General features: G+C 38.7%; 1 protein-coding gene and 1 pseudogene across 1 annotated transcript; both read left to right on the top strand.

Annotated features, from left to right (window-relative positions):
* Positions 1 to 8281: 8281 nt before the first annotated feature.
* On the top strand, positions 8282 to 8703 carry LOC120253657 (patellin-2-like). Its single transcript, XM_039261942.1, has one exon. The coding sequence runs from the start codon at positions 8353 to 8355 to the stop codon at positions 8701 to 8703; it is 351 nt and encodes a 116-aa protein (XP_039117876.1). The 5' UTR covers positions 8282 to 8352.
* A 4-nt stretch (positions 8704 to 8707) lies between these two features.
* On the top strand, positions 8708 to 11478 carry LOC120253658 (annotated as a pseudogene).
* Positions 11479 to 17394: the final 5916 nt, after the last annotated feature.

Genomic DNA, 17394 nt, shown 5'->3' with positions numbered 1-17394 from the left:
GGTGCAACTTGTTCGACAGGAGGGAGAAGAAGATAATTTTTGTCAAACTCGATGGTGTACCTGCACAGGGACGATCCTCTTCCCAAATACATCATGCTGGGTTCAGGCTGGATGGATTGATTCGTCGATGATCTACCGACCGTGAGGCGTCTGTGGGCGCGGGCGGCGCAAGTGGCCATGGGATGTTCCACTGGCGGCAATGGCCCGAGTCTGCGAGATAGATCTTGCAGGAAGAGGACCAGCCACGAGAGTCGATTAAGGGTTGCTCGGTCGCTGACAGCGTGCGGTTTCTGGTGGCCGGAGCGAGGGGAAGAGATCAGTTTCGGCTGAGATCCCAGGATCGTTGTGCTACTGGGTGAAAGTACTGGAAGACAGCGACGGTGACTCGAGCTTGTCATCGCTTCGATGGAAAAGAGGGTAATAAATCATGGACAATGTCTAACATAAGTCTTTAATGTTTAAACATAGCGTTTAACTTTGAGTATTCTACGTTTAACTATTATTATAGCCTAGTTTAAATATTACGTTCTCCGTTTAATTATATTCTATAACGTTTAAATATATGGTTTCTGAGATTTGGTTCCGGCGAATCTTTGAAGAAGAAATATTTGTTGGCGTCAGATAGCGGATGGATACCCGTTGCTCTCACGAGAACCGCTAGCTCGAAGGCGGGGATGAGAGGCGGCCACCATCTGTCGTGCTTGGCGGGCGGATTCTCCTACTTCCAGCCCCAGCCGCGCACGCATTCCTCGGCGAAGCACCTCCCCTGCGGCAGTTACAGACAACCCCTCCTACGCGCAACGGCGGGTCCCCCGGAGCCATGGCGCCCCTCTCCGGGCTAGTGAGCGGCCCGGTGACATTGGGCGAAGATGTCGCCCGCCAACTCTTATGCGGGCGTGCGAGATATTGATGATGCAGGGTTTCCTCGACATCGCATTTTCGTGTGGAGCCGGCGGAAGGGCGTTCATGGCCGTGCGCCATCCTCGAAAGAGCGCAGAAGCACACCGGGGACGAGCAGGGCGTCGAATTCTGACGGCGACGTATCCATCGGGAGGAAGGTGCGTTCAAAGGCGACCACATTCGAGAGAGACTTGCGAAAAGGGAGAGCAATCTGCCTCGTCTGCACATGGTGACGATGAAACAATAGCAACGCCACGTGGTGATGCATTCTTGAGTCATCGCGGTTGATGACATGGCCGTGACGGTGGAGGACATCGTAGAATGATGTGGCCGTTCTGCATGTTGAGAAAGGTCGTTGACTCTGCTTCCGATGAAATCGTCGACGGTGGAGCAGAACTGTGAAGATGCGGCGTCGAAGATGGACCTGATCACGAAGGTCAGAAACAAGTTAAGGAAGTGTCGCGGTTGATCTTTGTCGCCCAGATCGTCCCGCATCGAGCCGGACACAATCCGACAAGAACAACAATGTAAGGGATGTGTGCGGTTGATCTTGTCGCCATCGTCCCGCGTCGAAGGGAAGATCTTTGATGAAGACCCGACAGAACGGCGAGAGAGATGATCGAGCCGATCAGAAATTGGACCATACGTGCCCGGAAAGCTTTTTATTCGAAGAAGAAGAAATGGGTTGGCTCGAGTCGTCTTATCAAATCTGACGGGGAGTTGATGAGGATCTTCCTCAGTACTGCACTATGGGACGGAGTAAGTGTAGCGTTTTTATGATATTGTTTAAAAGGGTTTCTTATAGTGTTTAAATATTACCTAATAGTGTTTAATACCATTATGTTATCGTTTAAGTTTTTAGCCTTACCGTTTAATTATATATAATATCATGTAACAATTGATAATATCATTTAAATATTTCTGATATGGTCTTCTAATATCGTTATCGTTTAACCTCGAGCATCGTGTGTGGAAGAATAGCATTTGTCGGCTCACCTGTGACGGGTTATACTAGCTATTGCAGGGGAAGGAGATGGTCGCTCGATGATGTGATGGGCGCTTTCGTGTCATAATACAAAAAGTCGGTGACGAAGAGCCATATCCTTACAAAAGCGCGCCTCCATCATCGAGACCCAGCTTCTTGTTGTTTATGTCAAAGCGAGGACGGCGCACATGACACAATTATGGCTATGATCGGGGGATCTTTGTCGCTGACTGCATGAAGTTCAAATTGTCGTCCTCCGATAATCATGAATGGCCACTTCCATGTCGTCGTCACGGACGATGATAATCAAGAATACAGGGCGTTATTCTTCGTATCCGAGAGTGACGATAAGGAGCGCGTTGGACATGGTAAGTTCTTTAATTATGTCCGATTAATATCATTTTGGTATTTAAATCGGTATTCTAATCTCGACTTGCATATCTCGGCGGTGGAATCTATTCGACCTTTGTGTCGATATGGAGTTAAGCGGTCGGCGACAACAAAATACCGCTACGTGCGCGACACGAAACCCACGCCAAAAAACAAGAGCGTCGATTGCGCGTAGTCGTCATCGCGGTTTTATCGAGCAATTCTTGTGGGGTGAGAGATTCGGCTACTGCAGAGCAGGGACGTTCCTTACCTCGGATTACGGTATGTTACCCGCATACTTAAGGAGGGAGGGCGGTAGCGTCCGATGACAAAGGGGGTCGTCGCTAAGCGGGTTAAATTACATGTTTTTGAATAACATGTCTTGTATATCATTGTCGATTTTGTTTTCAAATGTAAATACGGACAAATTCAATTCATTGTTTTCGTGTTCGAAGAACATGACTTGTATACTCTTAATGTAAATTTTTGTTTGTTTTGAATTGTAAAAGCGGGTTAAATTCCATTCGGTTTTTATTTCATTGTTTAATTTACGTTGTGCTTGTGTACATTTCACTTTCATTGTTTAAATATAGTATATATCGTTTAAACATCGGTTTTAAAATATTTCAAATTACGGTGTGCACGTTTAAAAATAACACTTTCTCTGTTTAAATGAATGCACTTATTGTTTAACTAAATATGGAAAGTTGCCCATCAATACACAATTCAATTCATCGTTTAAACATCAGTTGAAATATTTCAAATTACGATTGTATCCGTTTAAAAATAACAATGTCTCAGTGTAAATACATTCGATTCGTTATAAATACACAATGTTTCCACTATCGTCAGTCGGGTTTTATTAACAATGCCTGAGTCGTGGCGAGTTTCATTGCAAGATACGTCGGTGTGGCCGGGATCCTTGGCGTGGCTGCGATGTAACTTCGCGGACATCAAAGCGCTGCGACTCGATCCTCTTTCGTCTAGGCCGCCCGGTGCCTTTCTAATCGCTGGCGGTGCATAAGCGAAAGCTCACGATTTCACGTCCGAAGGCACATCGTACGTCGGGTATGGGGAATATAGCTTCCTTGTATGCCGGTTTGTAATTGTCGGCGGTGAAGTACCCAGCTCATAAATCGATGTACGTTGGTGTGCATGCGCATTATTCTTTGCATGAAAGCATGTTTTGCGAGGGATACCATAAACTTGCCACCGCCGACATGAACAAGTTCGATGGCGAGATCCGCGGAGATTCTTTGCGTTGGTCGATCGCCCGTAGCGATCGTCGACCTGACGACCAACCACGAAGATTTCGGTCGTCCTCGACGATGATCTCTAACCCGAATGTATGTGCGGGCGTAAGTAGGGTCTCCCGTTTGAGTCGCTTGCTCACGCGGTTACATAACATGCGCATCGACTTGAACTGGCAAATAAGGTTAAACAAAAGGCGGTGATGGTTAAATAATTAAGTCAACATGTTTAAACATTATTGTAATTAAATAAGCGAAATGATTAATATTTAAAAGTCGGGAAAAGTGTAATTAAACAAAGATTGAGAATGTTTAAAGGGTAATACAAAATGTTAAGTGTAAATCAACATTCGCGAGACCTTATGGAGTCGACCATTTTAAGTCACTGGGTAAATGGCGAGCTTCCTTGATCCAAGCATTGAGCGACTCGCGACGTTCGAATACATCTCACCCCAGCGATCACCTCCGAGCGAGATAATTCGACCCGATGTGCCATATCGATTTATTAATCAACGGTGATGAGCTTGGGTGATATGGCTGCGGATTCATTCACGGTATCGTCGAAATCTTTAGCGGGTGGATGCCCGCGCGATCTGGGAAGCATATAGACCGACACTCCTCCTCGATGCCTTCCCAAGTCGACATTGGCTTTCGTAAAATTGGCCTCCAAATGTCGAAGGCGATGCGCGTAATGGCGAAGAAGGGAAGACTCTCGCAATTGCGCTCACGAGGCCCTTGGACTGTCCGACACGAAGGTAATTATCTCATGATAATCTCCACCCTCGTATAAGGCATCGCCCAACTTAGATATGAACCAAGTCCAATTGGCATCGGTCTCGTTGTCGACTATACTCGAAGGCGGCGTGGAAAAAAACCATTGTTACCATCTTTCCTGTGGCGCTGGTGAGTGTGCCCGATATTTTCAAGGAGGTGGGTACCATCGAGAAAGCATGACGACTGCAAGCCCTCTTGAATCCCATGATACACGTTGAAAGAAAAGAATGCACGTTTAAAAGCGATCGCAGTCTCTCTCCACGATCGCCTATGACTGCAGGGTTTGTCTCGACCGCCCTTATCCACATACCAAAGCAAGCGATCATAGGGCTGGAGATGTCAGCTGCAGTCGAGGACCACCCGGGGCGTGCTCTTTTTCCCAACCAAGCACGCTTGTATGGTATGTGGACACCATGTTCCCATAACATGTCCTTACGAATGTCGATGGCCTTGTACGAGGGGCGGTCCTTGAGCTTACGAATCACTCGTGCGCTAACCCATTTTTGGGCGCTTTTCGGATGTGACGCCTGAACCTATGCCACCACCGCTAAGTGTGTGGCGGGTTGATTGTCTTGATTACGAAAGTATTTTTTTGTTATACTCTTTTTGATGCGTGAAGGCGCCAGCGACAACCATCGGCTGCATTCCACGATCGCCCGATGTTTTTCGTTCTTTATGAATTTGAAGTCAAAATTCCTTTTGATTGCATGATTTTGAAAGTACGTCCACGAAATGTTAGACACCGTCAAAAGCGTTGACCAATATCCAGCGACAACACTCGAGAATGATCGGCGAGGGAAGGAAGACATCCCACGCGTCGGGAGTCGCCATGGGGATGAATGGGAGCACTCGCGAGAATGCAGATTCCCTGCCCGACACTTGATCGAATGAAAAGATCAATATGTTAAGCGGAGAATACAATGTTTAGCGATAATGACAATAGTTAAGCGTTAAATTAAATACTTAAACAATTAACTAATAACGTAAAGGACTAGTACTGATATGTTAACGTGATGACGGACGTATTTAAACAATAATGACCCCAGAACAAGCTGGAATAATTAAAAGAAAAGGAACTTCTGACGAGTAAACCTCGTTTTCATTAGGATCGAGCAATAGCACATTTTACGTCTCGACGACAAGATCAACTCTGACACATTTGAAGATGGAGTGGGACGTGACACATCCGTCGGAAGTCGACATCGTTTTCTATTGGGCAAACCGTTTTTATATCCATCCGGTGTGATGAACTTAACCACGACAAGAGAAACTTGAGGACCCCATCGCTCGCATATCTCATTAACACCAATTCCCAAAAGTGCGAGCCGTGAACATTAGCACTCTTCCCTCCCGTTGAATCTAGCAATACCACAAAAAAACTCTCCATAATATATCGATTCGAAAACCAAATCGTACAAACCAAATGAAATGAAGAACAAAAGCGAAGGCGACGAAGAAGAAGTAGAAGATGTAAAGAACAAAGCAGGGTCGAGGCGCAAACAAAAAAAGTGCTGCAGTTGTATGCATAGAGGTTAGACTAGAGCGTGATGTGATTGGGCGGTATTTTTTTCCCTCCATCCCAAGGGCAAAAAGGGAAATATATGTCATTGTCGCGAGGAAGACATGTTGTCGTCGTTCGAATGAAAGTTCTCAACTCAACACGAGTCTACGTGTAAGCGTCAAGCTTTTTATGTTTAAAGCGAGATACATATAGTGTTTAAAAATAACGGTTAAGCTGTTTAACTAAAAGTCTATATCATGTAAATAATATGTTATTGTTTTAAATTGAATGCTTTTCAGTTTGACATCAGCGTTGCTAGATGGGTACCTCACGAGTCATTTGTTTAAACATATTTACGTATTTTCTTAAACACCGTTGTCGTTGTTTAAAGAGTAACTTGAGTATTGTTTAACTTTTTCTATTGTTTACAATGAGCGTTTTTTTGTTTCCCACATTGTTTTTTTACTAGGTCTCTGTTTAAATTTCGAAGTTCACGGTCAAATACGATTGTTTTCGTTTTATTTATAAAAATATTTACAACATTTACAACATTTACAAAGATTTACAACATTTACTGACATTTCGACGTCCGCTCGGACTTTGGACACTCACGACTCGACCCTCGTATAGCGAAACAAGTGTGCATACGTTCGAGATGCTCACGGCGGTTTGCATAACAAAGCGCATCGACTTGAACACGCAAAAGCGTACAACATTAAAAAGGTTAAACAACACACATTCATGAAAAGCGACTATTAATCAATGTGTCGTGGTAGGGACTTAAGCGGCGATCACGATAGTTAAACACGAGCGTAACGAGTTGTACTGCTGGCGTAATTTTTCTTAAGCGTTAACGAGAAAGTCTCAAGTGGTAAATGTCGACCCGTCTTAAAGGATGTTTCAGTGATCTCCCTCCTCTAGAGAATCCTCCGCGATCACGCTGATGCGTGAAAACTTTCTTTTTCATACCCAAGTCGAAATGCTCTCTTAATTGCTTTCCGTCGTCCACATTTGGAGAATCCTCTGCATTCGAGGCGATTATGAGAGGACTTCGACAGGGCGAAAAAAAGATAGTTTAACTAGTTCGGTGATTACGGCTGAGTGATTCTCAAGATAAGGAAGAAGGCTCACGAAACATCCTTTCGAGATAGAGTGGTTGTCCATGGGAAGAGGAGGAAGAGGAGGAGGAGGAGGAGGAGGAGGATGATGAGGGCGGCGAGGGTGGTTGTCCATGGGGAGGGTTCTTCACGGTTATTTATGGTGTGAAGTCCTAGCGGTGACTCTTCGTATCCAGAAAAAAAGTTAAGCGCACGATGGCCGAGCATTGGTGAGTGAGACGAGCGGGTGTTCGAAATTTATGTTACCGTGCGTAAGAATTAATGCGTCATTAATTCTTACTGCGGGGATACTCATCTTTGCCACCGCCACGTGCCGCATGCCAACAATTCGGATCAAGCGAAAAAGATCGCGTTTCTGCGAGAGACTTTGAGAATTTACGTTTATGAATAGTTATACATGTAAAGATAATGTTAAGCGGAGATGGGAAGTATTAAAGCGGATATGATAATTATTAAACATATTAGTAAAAATATTTAAGCGGATAATAGCAAAATAGTTAAACATTATTTAAAAATATACAAATAGATAACCATAAGCGAGGAAAGAACTTTCTGACGAAATGAACTCGTCGTAATTCTTTGTTCTTCTCGATCGTAATCTAACTTTACTAACCATAAGCGAGAAGGCGACAATGGCACGTGCTGCTGCCTCGACGATAAAAATCGACTACTGACTCGTTTGAAGATGAAGTGCGCTTGACCCGATCCGATGGAAATCAATTTCATTTTACGTTAGAAAGCAGGTTATATATTTTCGGGTATGATAATGAGGAGAACAACAAGATGTAATGTAACTCCTTGCCAGTTTTCTATCGAAACCAGCGAAAAGCCCTTGAGGTTGAGACGTGATGTGATTTGGCGCTTTCCTTTCCCACCATTTTCGAGGGCCAAAAATGGGATTTCACGACATGGGCCCATTTGAAGTGAGCGGTGGGGGGTAAAAGGGAAGTTAAACACTAACGGAAGATCTGTCAGTGGTGTGTAAAAAAGTAGGAGGGGTTTTTGGGAAGTTTTGAAAAATTACGAGGGGTGAGCAGTAATTTTCCTAATTTTTTTAAGATTATTATACAAAATAATATTTAAAAGTTAAAAAAATTATTTTTTTAAATTATTAAATTATTAAATTTCATGCCCACTGTTTGTGCTGGATGCCAGTCTGGCCTCTACAGACCTCTATATATATCTCTTCCTTCTTCTTCCTCTTCCTCACCCAATTCCAAACCACTCTATTTCTCTTTCATTTTCATTTTCTCTTTCTCTCTCTCTTTTGCTAAAGTTCGTGTTCAATGGCGGAGGAGACGCAGGCGAAGCCCACAGAGGAGGTTGTAGCGGTACCACCAGCGCCGGAGAAGATGGCTGAACAAGCACCTGCTCAGCAGGAGGGAGCCGGCTGAACTGGCACCGGTTCAGGAGGAGCCAGCCGGAGAATCGTCGGCGGTGGTGATAGAACAGTCGATGTCTTTCAAGGAAGAGAGCAATGTCGTTGCTGACCTTAAAGACAATGAGAAGAAGGCCCTCGAGGAGCTCAAGCAGCTCATCCACGCTGCCCTCGCCGCCAACGAGTTTGCCCCGCCACCGCCACCGCCACCGCCCGCCGGTCCCAAGGAGAAGGTCAAGACTGGAGGGCACGCTGCTGAGGTCGTGGAAGAGAAGACTGTCGAAGCTATTGAGGAAACCATCGTCCCCGTCGTTGCTTCGTTGGCTGAGGATCCGGCGCCACCGACTGCCGTTGAGGAGAAGGGCGCAGTGGCTATCGAGGAAACAACCATCCCCGTCGACGCGCCGGCCGGCGCGCGACAAGACTGAGGTAAATCCTGATCTGGCTCTTGAACAAATGGTAGGTGCTTCGGCTTCGACTTCGGCTCCTGCTCCGGCTCCGGCTTCGGCTTCGGATCCGGCTCCTGTCATCACTGGAACCGCAACGGAAGAGGTGTTCATCTGGGGCGTGCCGCTGCTGGGTGACGAGAAGAGTGACACTGTTCTGCTGAAATTCCTGCAGGCCCGTGACTTCAAGGCCAAGGATGCCCTTGCCATGATCAAGAACACTGTGATCTGGAGGAAAAACTTTTGGGATTGAATCTCTCCTTCATGAAAAATCTTGAATTCCGGAAATGGAGAAAGTTGTGTTCATGCATGGTTTTGATAAAGAGGGGCATCCTGTTTGCTACAATGTCTATGGGGAGTTTCAGGATAAGGACTTGTATGCAAAGGCATTTGGAGATGATGAGAAGAGGATGAAGTTTCTGAAGTGGAGAATTCAGTTCCTGGAGAAGGGGATCAGGCAGCAATTGGATTTTAGTCCTGGTAAGGTGTGTACCATGGTGCAGGTCACTGATTTGAAGAACTCTCCGGGGCCTGCAAAGCGTGAGCTCCGGCAGGCTACCGATCAGGCACTGACTTTGCTTCAGGACAATTTCCCTGAGTTTGCGGCTAAGCAGGTATAAATTTGATTGCTTTTTGGTTGGAATTGATTGAGTTCTTTGCAATTTATGTTAGTTTACGATTATCTGATTTTAGTATTGAATGCCTTTGATCATACAAATGAATGAAGTGGCATTTAATAAATTTAGGTATGATAAATGAATTTGATTGATAAATAAGAGTTTTTAGATTCCTTCTTTTGTGTTGCCTTGAATTAGAGTTTATGCTTTTTGAGTAATGAATTCAGTGTCCTCTATTTATGAATTGCTAACTGATTTTGGTTTTACATTCTCATTTTGGTACAGTGATGTTTTTCATGGGCAGGAGATGAATTTGTTTTCTTTATTGAATTTCATTTGAATGATTAAGCAACTTGTCGTTTTGCGATTCGATTTGGAGTTTTTCGTGGGTAGGAGATGAATTTATTTTCTTTATTTAATTCAATCGAATGATTCGGCAACTTGTCCTTTTGAGATTTGACATTGCACTTTTCATGGGTGATGAATTTATTTTCCTTATTGAATTCATTTGAATAATTGGGCAACTTGTTGTTTTGAGATTTAACATTGAGTTTTCATTGGTGGGAGATGTATTTATTTTCTCTATTGAATTCTCTTAAATGATTAAGCAACTTGTCGTTTCGAGGTTTGACATTGTGTGTTTTGTTAGTGAAAGAATTTGTTTGCTTTAATAACTTCATTTGAACGGGAAAGCAACTCGTTGTTTTGAGATTCGACATTGATGTGTTGTGGACATCAGTGAATTATTTATTTATTTTTTCTTTTCATTTGAATGATAAAGAAACTTGTTGTTTTGAGATTTGGAATTGAGTTTTTCATGGGTGGGAGATGAATTTACTGTCATTGAGTTCTATTTGGATTCTAAAGGATCTTGTTATTTTGAGTTTCAATAGGAATTCCTTTGGCTTGTGACATTATTAATTATTTTATGACAACTTTTTGAATATTGCTGTTCTGAATTTTGGTTTTTTTTCTTAAAAATTTCGAGCCAGTAACTTGATTTAGTTTGAATGCCTACAATTGACTTGGGTTTACTAGAATATGCTTGGATTGGTTCAAGACTCAGGTATGGTTTTTTACTGGCACTGCTTTTGAAGGATGAGTTGTTATTTGGCTTTATCTTGTGCTTAATTATATTAATTTTGTGTGCACTTAGACTCAGATGCCAAGCGACAGGGACAACTAAGTTTCAGTTTCATATACAAACCCAATGGATTTGATGCCTGAACTTGCTATATTTTGAATGATTAAATTAGGCTTTCATGAGATAAAAGATGGAAATATAGTAGATGGAAACAGTACTCTGTAGTTTGTTGAAGTTCAATATTGAATGTTGTTTCCATTTGGTTGAATTTGATTGCATACTCATGTTACTTCACATATCGTGATTCTGTTCTTCATAAACATACCTCTCTTAGACATGTATAATAACCTTGGGATCCTTATTAGGTATTCATCCATGTTCCATGGTGGTACCTGGCATTCAATAGGATGATCAGCCCATTCTTGACTCAGAGGACTAAGAGCAAGTTCGTTTTTGCTGGGCCATCCAAATCTGCTGAAACCCTGTTCAAGTTCGTAAACAATTCTTGCTTTCTTTGTCCATCTGAAATTGCCTTGAATTGTATCTAGACTTTTTGAACTCATGCTTTTCACCATGATGGTGTAGATACATAGCTCCTGAACAAGTCCCAGTTCAATATGGAGGCCTCAGCAAGGGAAAACAATCCAGATTTCACCACTGCTGATACTGTTACTGAGATGACCATCAAACCATCATCTAAAGCAAACTGTTGAAATACCTGTTACTGAGGGTAACAATATTTTTTTCCCCTCTTCTGATCCTCTGTAAAGAATTTCATTTGATCTTCTGTTGGATTACTTCCTGACACTGGGATTGAAATACTACACAAGCAGACATGCACCCTGGTTTGGGAGCTCCGCGTGCTTGGTTGGGATGTTACCTATGTTGAAGAGTTTGTCCCTAGTGCCGAGGATAGTTACACTGTGATCGATCGCGGAAGGCAAGGAAAATGATCGCAACTGATGAGCCTGTTGTCAAGAACTTCTTCAAGATCGGGGAACCTGGCAAAATTGTCCTGACCATCGACAACAACACCTCTAAGAAGAAGAAGCTCCTCTATAGAGTTTACAAAGTCAAGACCACCACCAAAGCCACCTGAAACTGGACCTCTTTATGAGGCTCCTTCCTGAATAATTAGAATCAGCTTTCTTCTAGTTTGATAGAGGTTGACATTTGTTTGTTCTTTATTTCGTGTATTAATTATATTGTTTTTATTTTGAAGTCAGTTGTTGATCTTTGTTTCAGAGGCATGGTTCTTGAGGGGTTTGTTCCTTAGTGTTACCCTGTAAATTCTCTTTGTACATTTGACCCTTTGTGGAGTTTCTTATATCATTTGTTTCCATAGACAAGTACTGCAAATTTAGCATGTGATGCTCCCTTTGCTTTTTATCTACAAGCTTTCTTTTTGTGCAGAATTGCAGGAATAAACCAATGTTTGGCAGGAAAATGGGACCAGAAGAAAAAAGAGTCATGTCTGGATTCTGACATGCATTGGTCCTGTTTCAGTAGCACTATATATTTTTTTCATGGTAGATGTCCTTTAAACTCTTTGAATATTTGCCTGCCAGTTTTTAAGGTTCCGTGACCAGCATCAAAAGACTGCTTGTTTCCCTATCTGCCCAGGACTGTTTGCCCTGAATTCATTTCATTATTTTAATTACTTCTTCAGGCAGAGCATGTTAGTATTTTTGTGGTGGGACATGGCCATGAGTTCAAAGCCTGGGGTTTTGACCTAGTGCTTGCCAGCCTATGGAAAAGGCTTAAATTGATGCTTGCTCATTCCTTTCAGTTGTTTTTATAAAGCACCTAAATGTCTTCAGTCAGGTGGAAAAGGACTATAAGTTTTTTTACATGATTTCTAATATCCTATAATTTTTTTTTTATTTTTTACTTTTATTTTCCAAAATATTTTATTCATTTTTAGTTTTGTAATTTATTATTTTACTTTTGTACTGTTTTTTGTTTTTTGTTTTTTTCATTTTACTCAATGTCTAGCCATGGCATGTCGAACTTCCTCTGATCTAATCACCGTAGAGTCGCATACTAGCATGCTTGAAGGCTAGGTGAGTATCGATGAGCTAGCCCTGTCCCTAACCTGGCATGGCTCGACATGAGATGGGTCGGGTCTAGTCTAGTCACAGTACTACAGTACCATACTCAGACTGGGCACAACATAGATCTCCTGGGTCATGCTGGGCTGGAGGTTTATAGCCCACATGCCTTGTCGGCAAAGCCCTACATGCACATACGGGTTTATTTTTTTTTTCTTATTTATTTTTTTTGGTATATTTTCAGTTTTTTTAACTAATAAAGCCTTACTTTTATGTTTCTAACTTTTTTTTTAAATAATTTTTTTAACAATTTTTTTAGGTTATATATATATATATATATATATCTTTTAGGTATAAAAAAAATAAAAAATATAACATAGTGAACTGGGCCACGTGTTGGCCTACCTTGGTGGTAGGTGAGCCATGCCAATCCAGCACGAAATCCAGATAAGCTGTGCATAGTGCTCGGGTCACGGTGGGTTCACACCGTGCCTATTGACCCATTTGACACCAAAGTTACTGACCCATTTGACACCACTACCTTGGTCCCGACAAGTCATGTATGAGCTTGGCATGTGGGCATGGGGTCTTGGTCCCAGTGAAGGAAAGAATAACCTTTTAGGTGGCGTTTGGTTCACTGTAATGTGAAAAGCATTCTGCAAGGGCCGAGTGGTAATGTTAAGATTCTAGTATTTGGTTACTGTAGTAGTGGTAATATTGATGGTAATGTGAGATTACCAATAGTAAAATATTACTAAATAAGATGGTAATGTGATTCTGCCAGAAATAGAGTCTTCATCCAGGATTACCAAGTTGGTGGTAATGTGTAATGTTTTTTTTTTTCAATTATGCCCCCACTCATTTAATATAATTCCTTATTACACTCCCTAGTTTTTATTTTTCCTTATTATTTTTGATATTATAATTTAATTATTTATTTATCTAAATACTTTCAATTAAGTTTTTCAAATTTTTTTACATAAGGGTTTTTTTTGGAAATACAAAGCTATTTTAAAAAATTGTAAATTTTTTTTTATATTATAATTTAATTATTTATTTATCTAAATACTTTAAATTAAGTTTTCCAAATTTTTATATGTAGGGGTATTTTGGTAAATACAAAGGTATTTTAAAAAATTGTGAAAAAAATAATTTTTGATATTATAATTTAATTATTTATTTATCAAAATACTTTAAATTAAGTTTTTCAAATTTTTATACATAGGGGTATTTTGGTAAATGCAAAGGTATTTAAAAAATGTAAAAAATATTTTTTGATATTATAATTTAATTATTTATTTATCTAAATACTTTAAATTAATTTTTTTCAAATTTTTATATGTAGGGGTATTTTGGTAAATACAAAGGGGTTTTTAAAAATTGTAAAAAAAATAATTTTTGATATTATAATTTAATTATCTATTTATCTAAATACTTTAAATTATGTTTTTCAAAATTTTATACTTAGGGGTATTTTGGTAAATATAAAGGTATTTTAAAACATTGTAAAAAAATAATTTTTAATATTATAATTTAATTATTTATTTATCTAAATACTTTAAATTATATTTTTCAAAATTTTATATGTAAGGATATTTTGGTAAATTTGATATATTATTGAAGTGATTACCATGACTAACCAAACATGGTAATAAAAGATTACTAGTAATATAAATTCTCAACCAAACATGTTAATTTCACATTACCACAACATTCCCGGTCATATAACATTCCCGATTATATTACTACGGTAATTTCATTACTATGGTAATATATCATTACTGTGAACCAAACGCCCCTTTAGGTTAAAGTAAGTTCTAATTTAAGAAAATAACTAATTTAAAAAAAAATTGAATATTAAAGGATTTATATGTTTGGCCGAAAGGCCAAGTGGTTAAGTCCAACAAATTTGAGGGCTTATGGGTCCTGTTTTTACAAAAGAAATTCCAAATACATTCTATCACATATAAGTTATGTCTTTTCTCCATTTCTTAAATTTTTTATTTAATTTATATCCTACAAGTCATTTAATCATGAAAATTGCTCTAATATTCTTGACGCTCAATTTTTTTTTACTACCATAGTGGCTAATATGGTACCAATTTCATTAATTTAATTTAAAATATTATTGGGTTAGTGAGAATTAAATAAGGGCGATCCATAAATTTTTTTATTTATGTATTTTAAAATGGATTTAAATAATTTTTTTTATATTTCTTAAAATATATGTTCACATAAAATAATTCATATATAGGCATAGATTCATATAAAAATTTATATTTATATTTTTAATAAAATAGATTAATTGGACTTTATTAAAAAAAAAATACACAAAAAGACTTTGAAAGAGAAAAGCTACAAGAACAAGGTAGAGATAAACGCTCAAGATGATGTTAACTTCTCAAAAAATAATTATCTTGGGAAATTATCCATTCTTGGTAGCACTATCCAAATAAAGGGCCCATTCTTTTTTATCCAAATTTGATTGTGTGCTTAGAGCAGATATCTCTTTTGTTGTGAAATCAAGACTATTTGATAATGGTATTAGCATTCAGATATTCAGGATTTTTTTACATCCGTGAGTTACCAACAAAAAACACACACACATTGAATTATAGTGGGAGAGAATTTACTTGAATTTACTTATATCTACGACATTCACAAATGCTCGAATTCAAAAAGTCCCAAACTTATAAAAAATTACTACTTAATTACCACCTCCAAGAATGCCAAATTTCACATAGACAGATAGGTATGGAGGAGAGAGTGCATATACAAGTAAAATTTGACAAGCATTAGGACAATTTGTGAACAATGGAACTTCTATAAACAATTATAAATTTTCTTAGGCTTTGTTTGATTGGGGGGTTTTGGGTTATTTGGAGAGTCGAAAGATTATTATGTATTTGGTTGGGGATGAGTAAAGAGGGGTACTTCACCCTCCTCACCCTACATATCCTATCTCTCAAATTATGGTGTTTTTGAAAGAACCCCAATTTGAGGGAGTGAAATTATTTAATATATATTTTTTAAAACATTATATTAAAAAAAACAAAAATATCTTTATCTTATTTGAAGAAAGACCAACGATTATTTTTTTACTATCAATTTTAAAAATAATTAATATTAATTAAAAATAAAAATTACAAGTAATAACATAAATGTAATAAAAAAATGAGTGAAAAATGGGTGAGAAATGAGTTTTTCATTAAAATGGTGTGAGAAATAAATTTTTTATTTTTTATCCCATTTTCATTTAAAATTATTATGTGGGAGAAATAGTTTAAAAAATTTAAGTCTAATATCTAGTAATAGAGATACGGAAGTACTAAGTTTTTTTAAGTTTTGTAATTTTTAGATCTAATTTTCTGATGACTATTAACATTATTGGTGTTGTAACTCAAAATCGATAATATTTTTAGATTACCGCATAATTTTTGGGAATGTTTTTCTAAGTAAGGTGAACCAGATGGCTTGTCATAGTTAGGTTAGATAAATTTATTTAATTCACATTGGGATATTGACCTTGGTTACAAGGATGCATTTCAGAACACTATAATTGAAATGGCATGTAGGGAAAAAAAACTATATGTTGAATTATGTTATTTGGTTTCCTTTACGTAGAAATGATGTATTTAGTTTTTTTTATTATTTAGTTTGTTGAAATTTGGCGTATAGAATTAGTCATATCTATTAATCTTTATTTTTAAAAAATTGACTAAAAAGTAAAAAATTTTATTTGAAGGAATTATATCAAATAAAAAATGATAGATAATTCTAATTAATTTTTACATTTTTGTTTAAAAAAATATATTATTTTTTATTGTATTTGATAAAAGCTAGCTTATAAAGAAGGATAAACAATTAAACATTATTCATCTGAAGTATAAAAGAAAAAAGAAAGTTGTCTATCATTTGCTTTGGATTCTTTTGAGCTTTTTTTAATTTCATTTTGTATGATGAATGATATTATGAGTATAAAATGAATTTTTTTTTAATGAAATGTGATTTCGAATTCAAATCTGTTTACATAAAAAAGCAATATATATACATATACAGTTCTATAATAAAGTCTTTTAATTGAATTTTGGCCATAAGAGTGCATATGTAAATAATATAGATTTATAAAGATGTATAAGCAAATATCATTTTTTGGAAGTATATAAGCTGCATAGGGGTGGTAACGGGGTGGGGCGGGGGCTGGGATGCCCCTCCCAGTCCCCGTCCCAGTCAATGGAGGGGACGGGGATTCCCCATCCCCAATTCCCCGACGGGGGGAATTCTCTTCCCCATCCCCATCCCCGCGGAGATCTCTACGAGGATTCTCTAGTTGTAAAAATATTGTTACATATTGGAACATAAAAACAACTCAACATAAATATATACATAAAATTATGATAAGCTCAAAATTACTTAACATAGGGCTCTTATATCTAATTTTAATTGTTATTAGTTTAAAATAAATAGTTTATGTGATTAGCGCAATTAAATTAAAATTAGAGTTTTTTATATTATTACCTAGGCCATTGAATTTTTTAATGTTGGAAAAATTATACATACATATACACACAATATATATATATATATATATATATATATATATATATATTTTAATCGGGTCGGGATACCCACGGGGCGGGGAGAGCATTCCCCGTCCCCATCCCCATTTAGGAAACGGGGACGAATTGGCCCCCGTTCCCGCCCCCATGGGGGAGGGATTCGGGGAATCCCCATCCCCGTCGGGTCGGGTCTCCGTGGGGATCGGGGATTCCCCGCCCCATTACCACCCCTATATAAGCAATTGTGCATATTTAAAGAGGGAAAAACTCATTTTAATAGAGTGAGCTCTTTTTAAAAACCTAACTTTTTGTGAAAAAATTTAATCAAAATAAGGATATATAGACCAAATTTGTTAAAATTT

The sequence above is a fragment of the Dioscorea cayenensis genome, unplaced genomic scaffold (assembly GCF_009730915.1).
Source record: "Dioscorea cayenensis subsp. rotundata cultivar TDr96_F1 unplaced genomic scaffold, TDr96_F1_v2_PseudoChromosome.rev07_lg8_w22 25.fasta BLBR01000147.1, whole genome shotgun sequence".
NCBI classification, from domain to species: Eukaryota; Viridiplantae; Streptophyta; class Magnoliopsida; order Dioscoreales; family Dioscoreaceae; genus Dioscorea; species Dioscorea cayenensis.
The sequence above is the reverse complement of the archived record's forward strand: the minus strand, read 5'-3'. Positions and strand labels throughout refer to the sequence as shown.

Excerpts from the sequence above, each read along its gene's own strand:
- LOC120253657 (XM_039261942.1), top strand. The coding sequence starts at position 8,353 with ATGTCTTTCAAGGAAGAGAGCAATGTCGTTGCTGACCTTAAAGACAAT.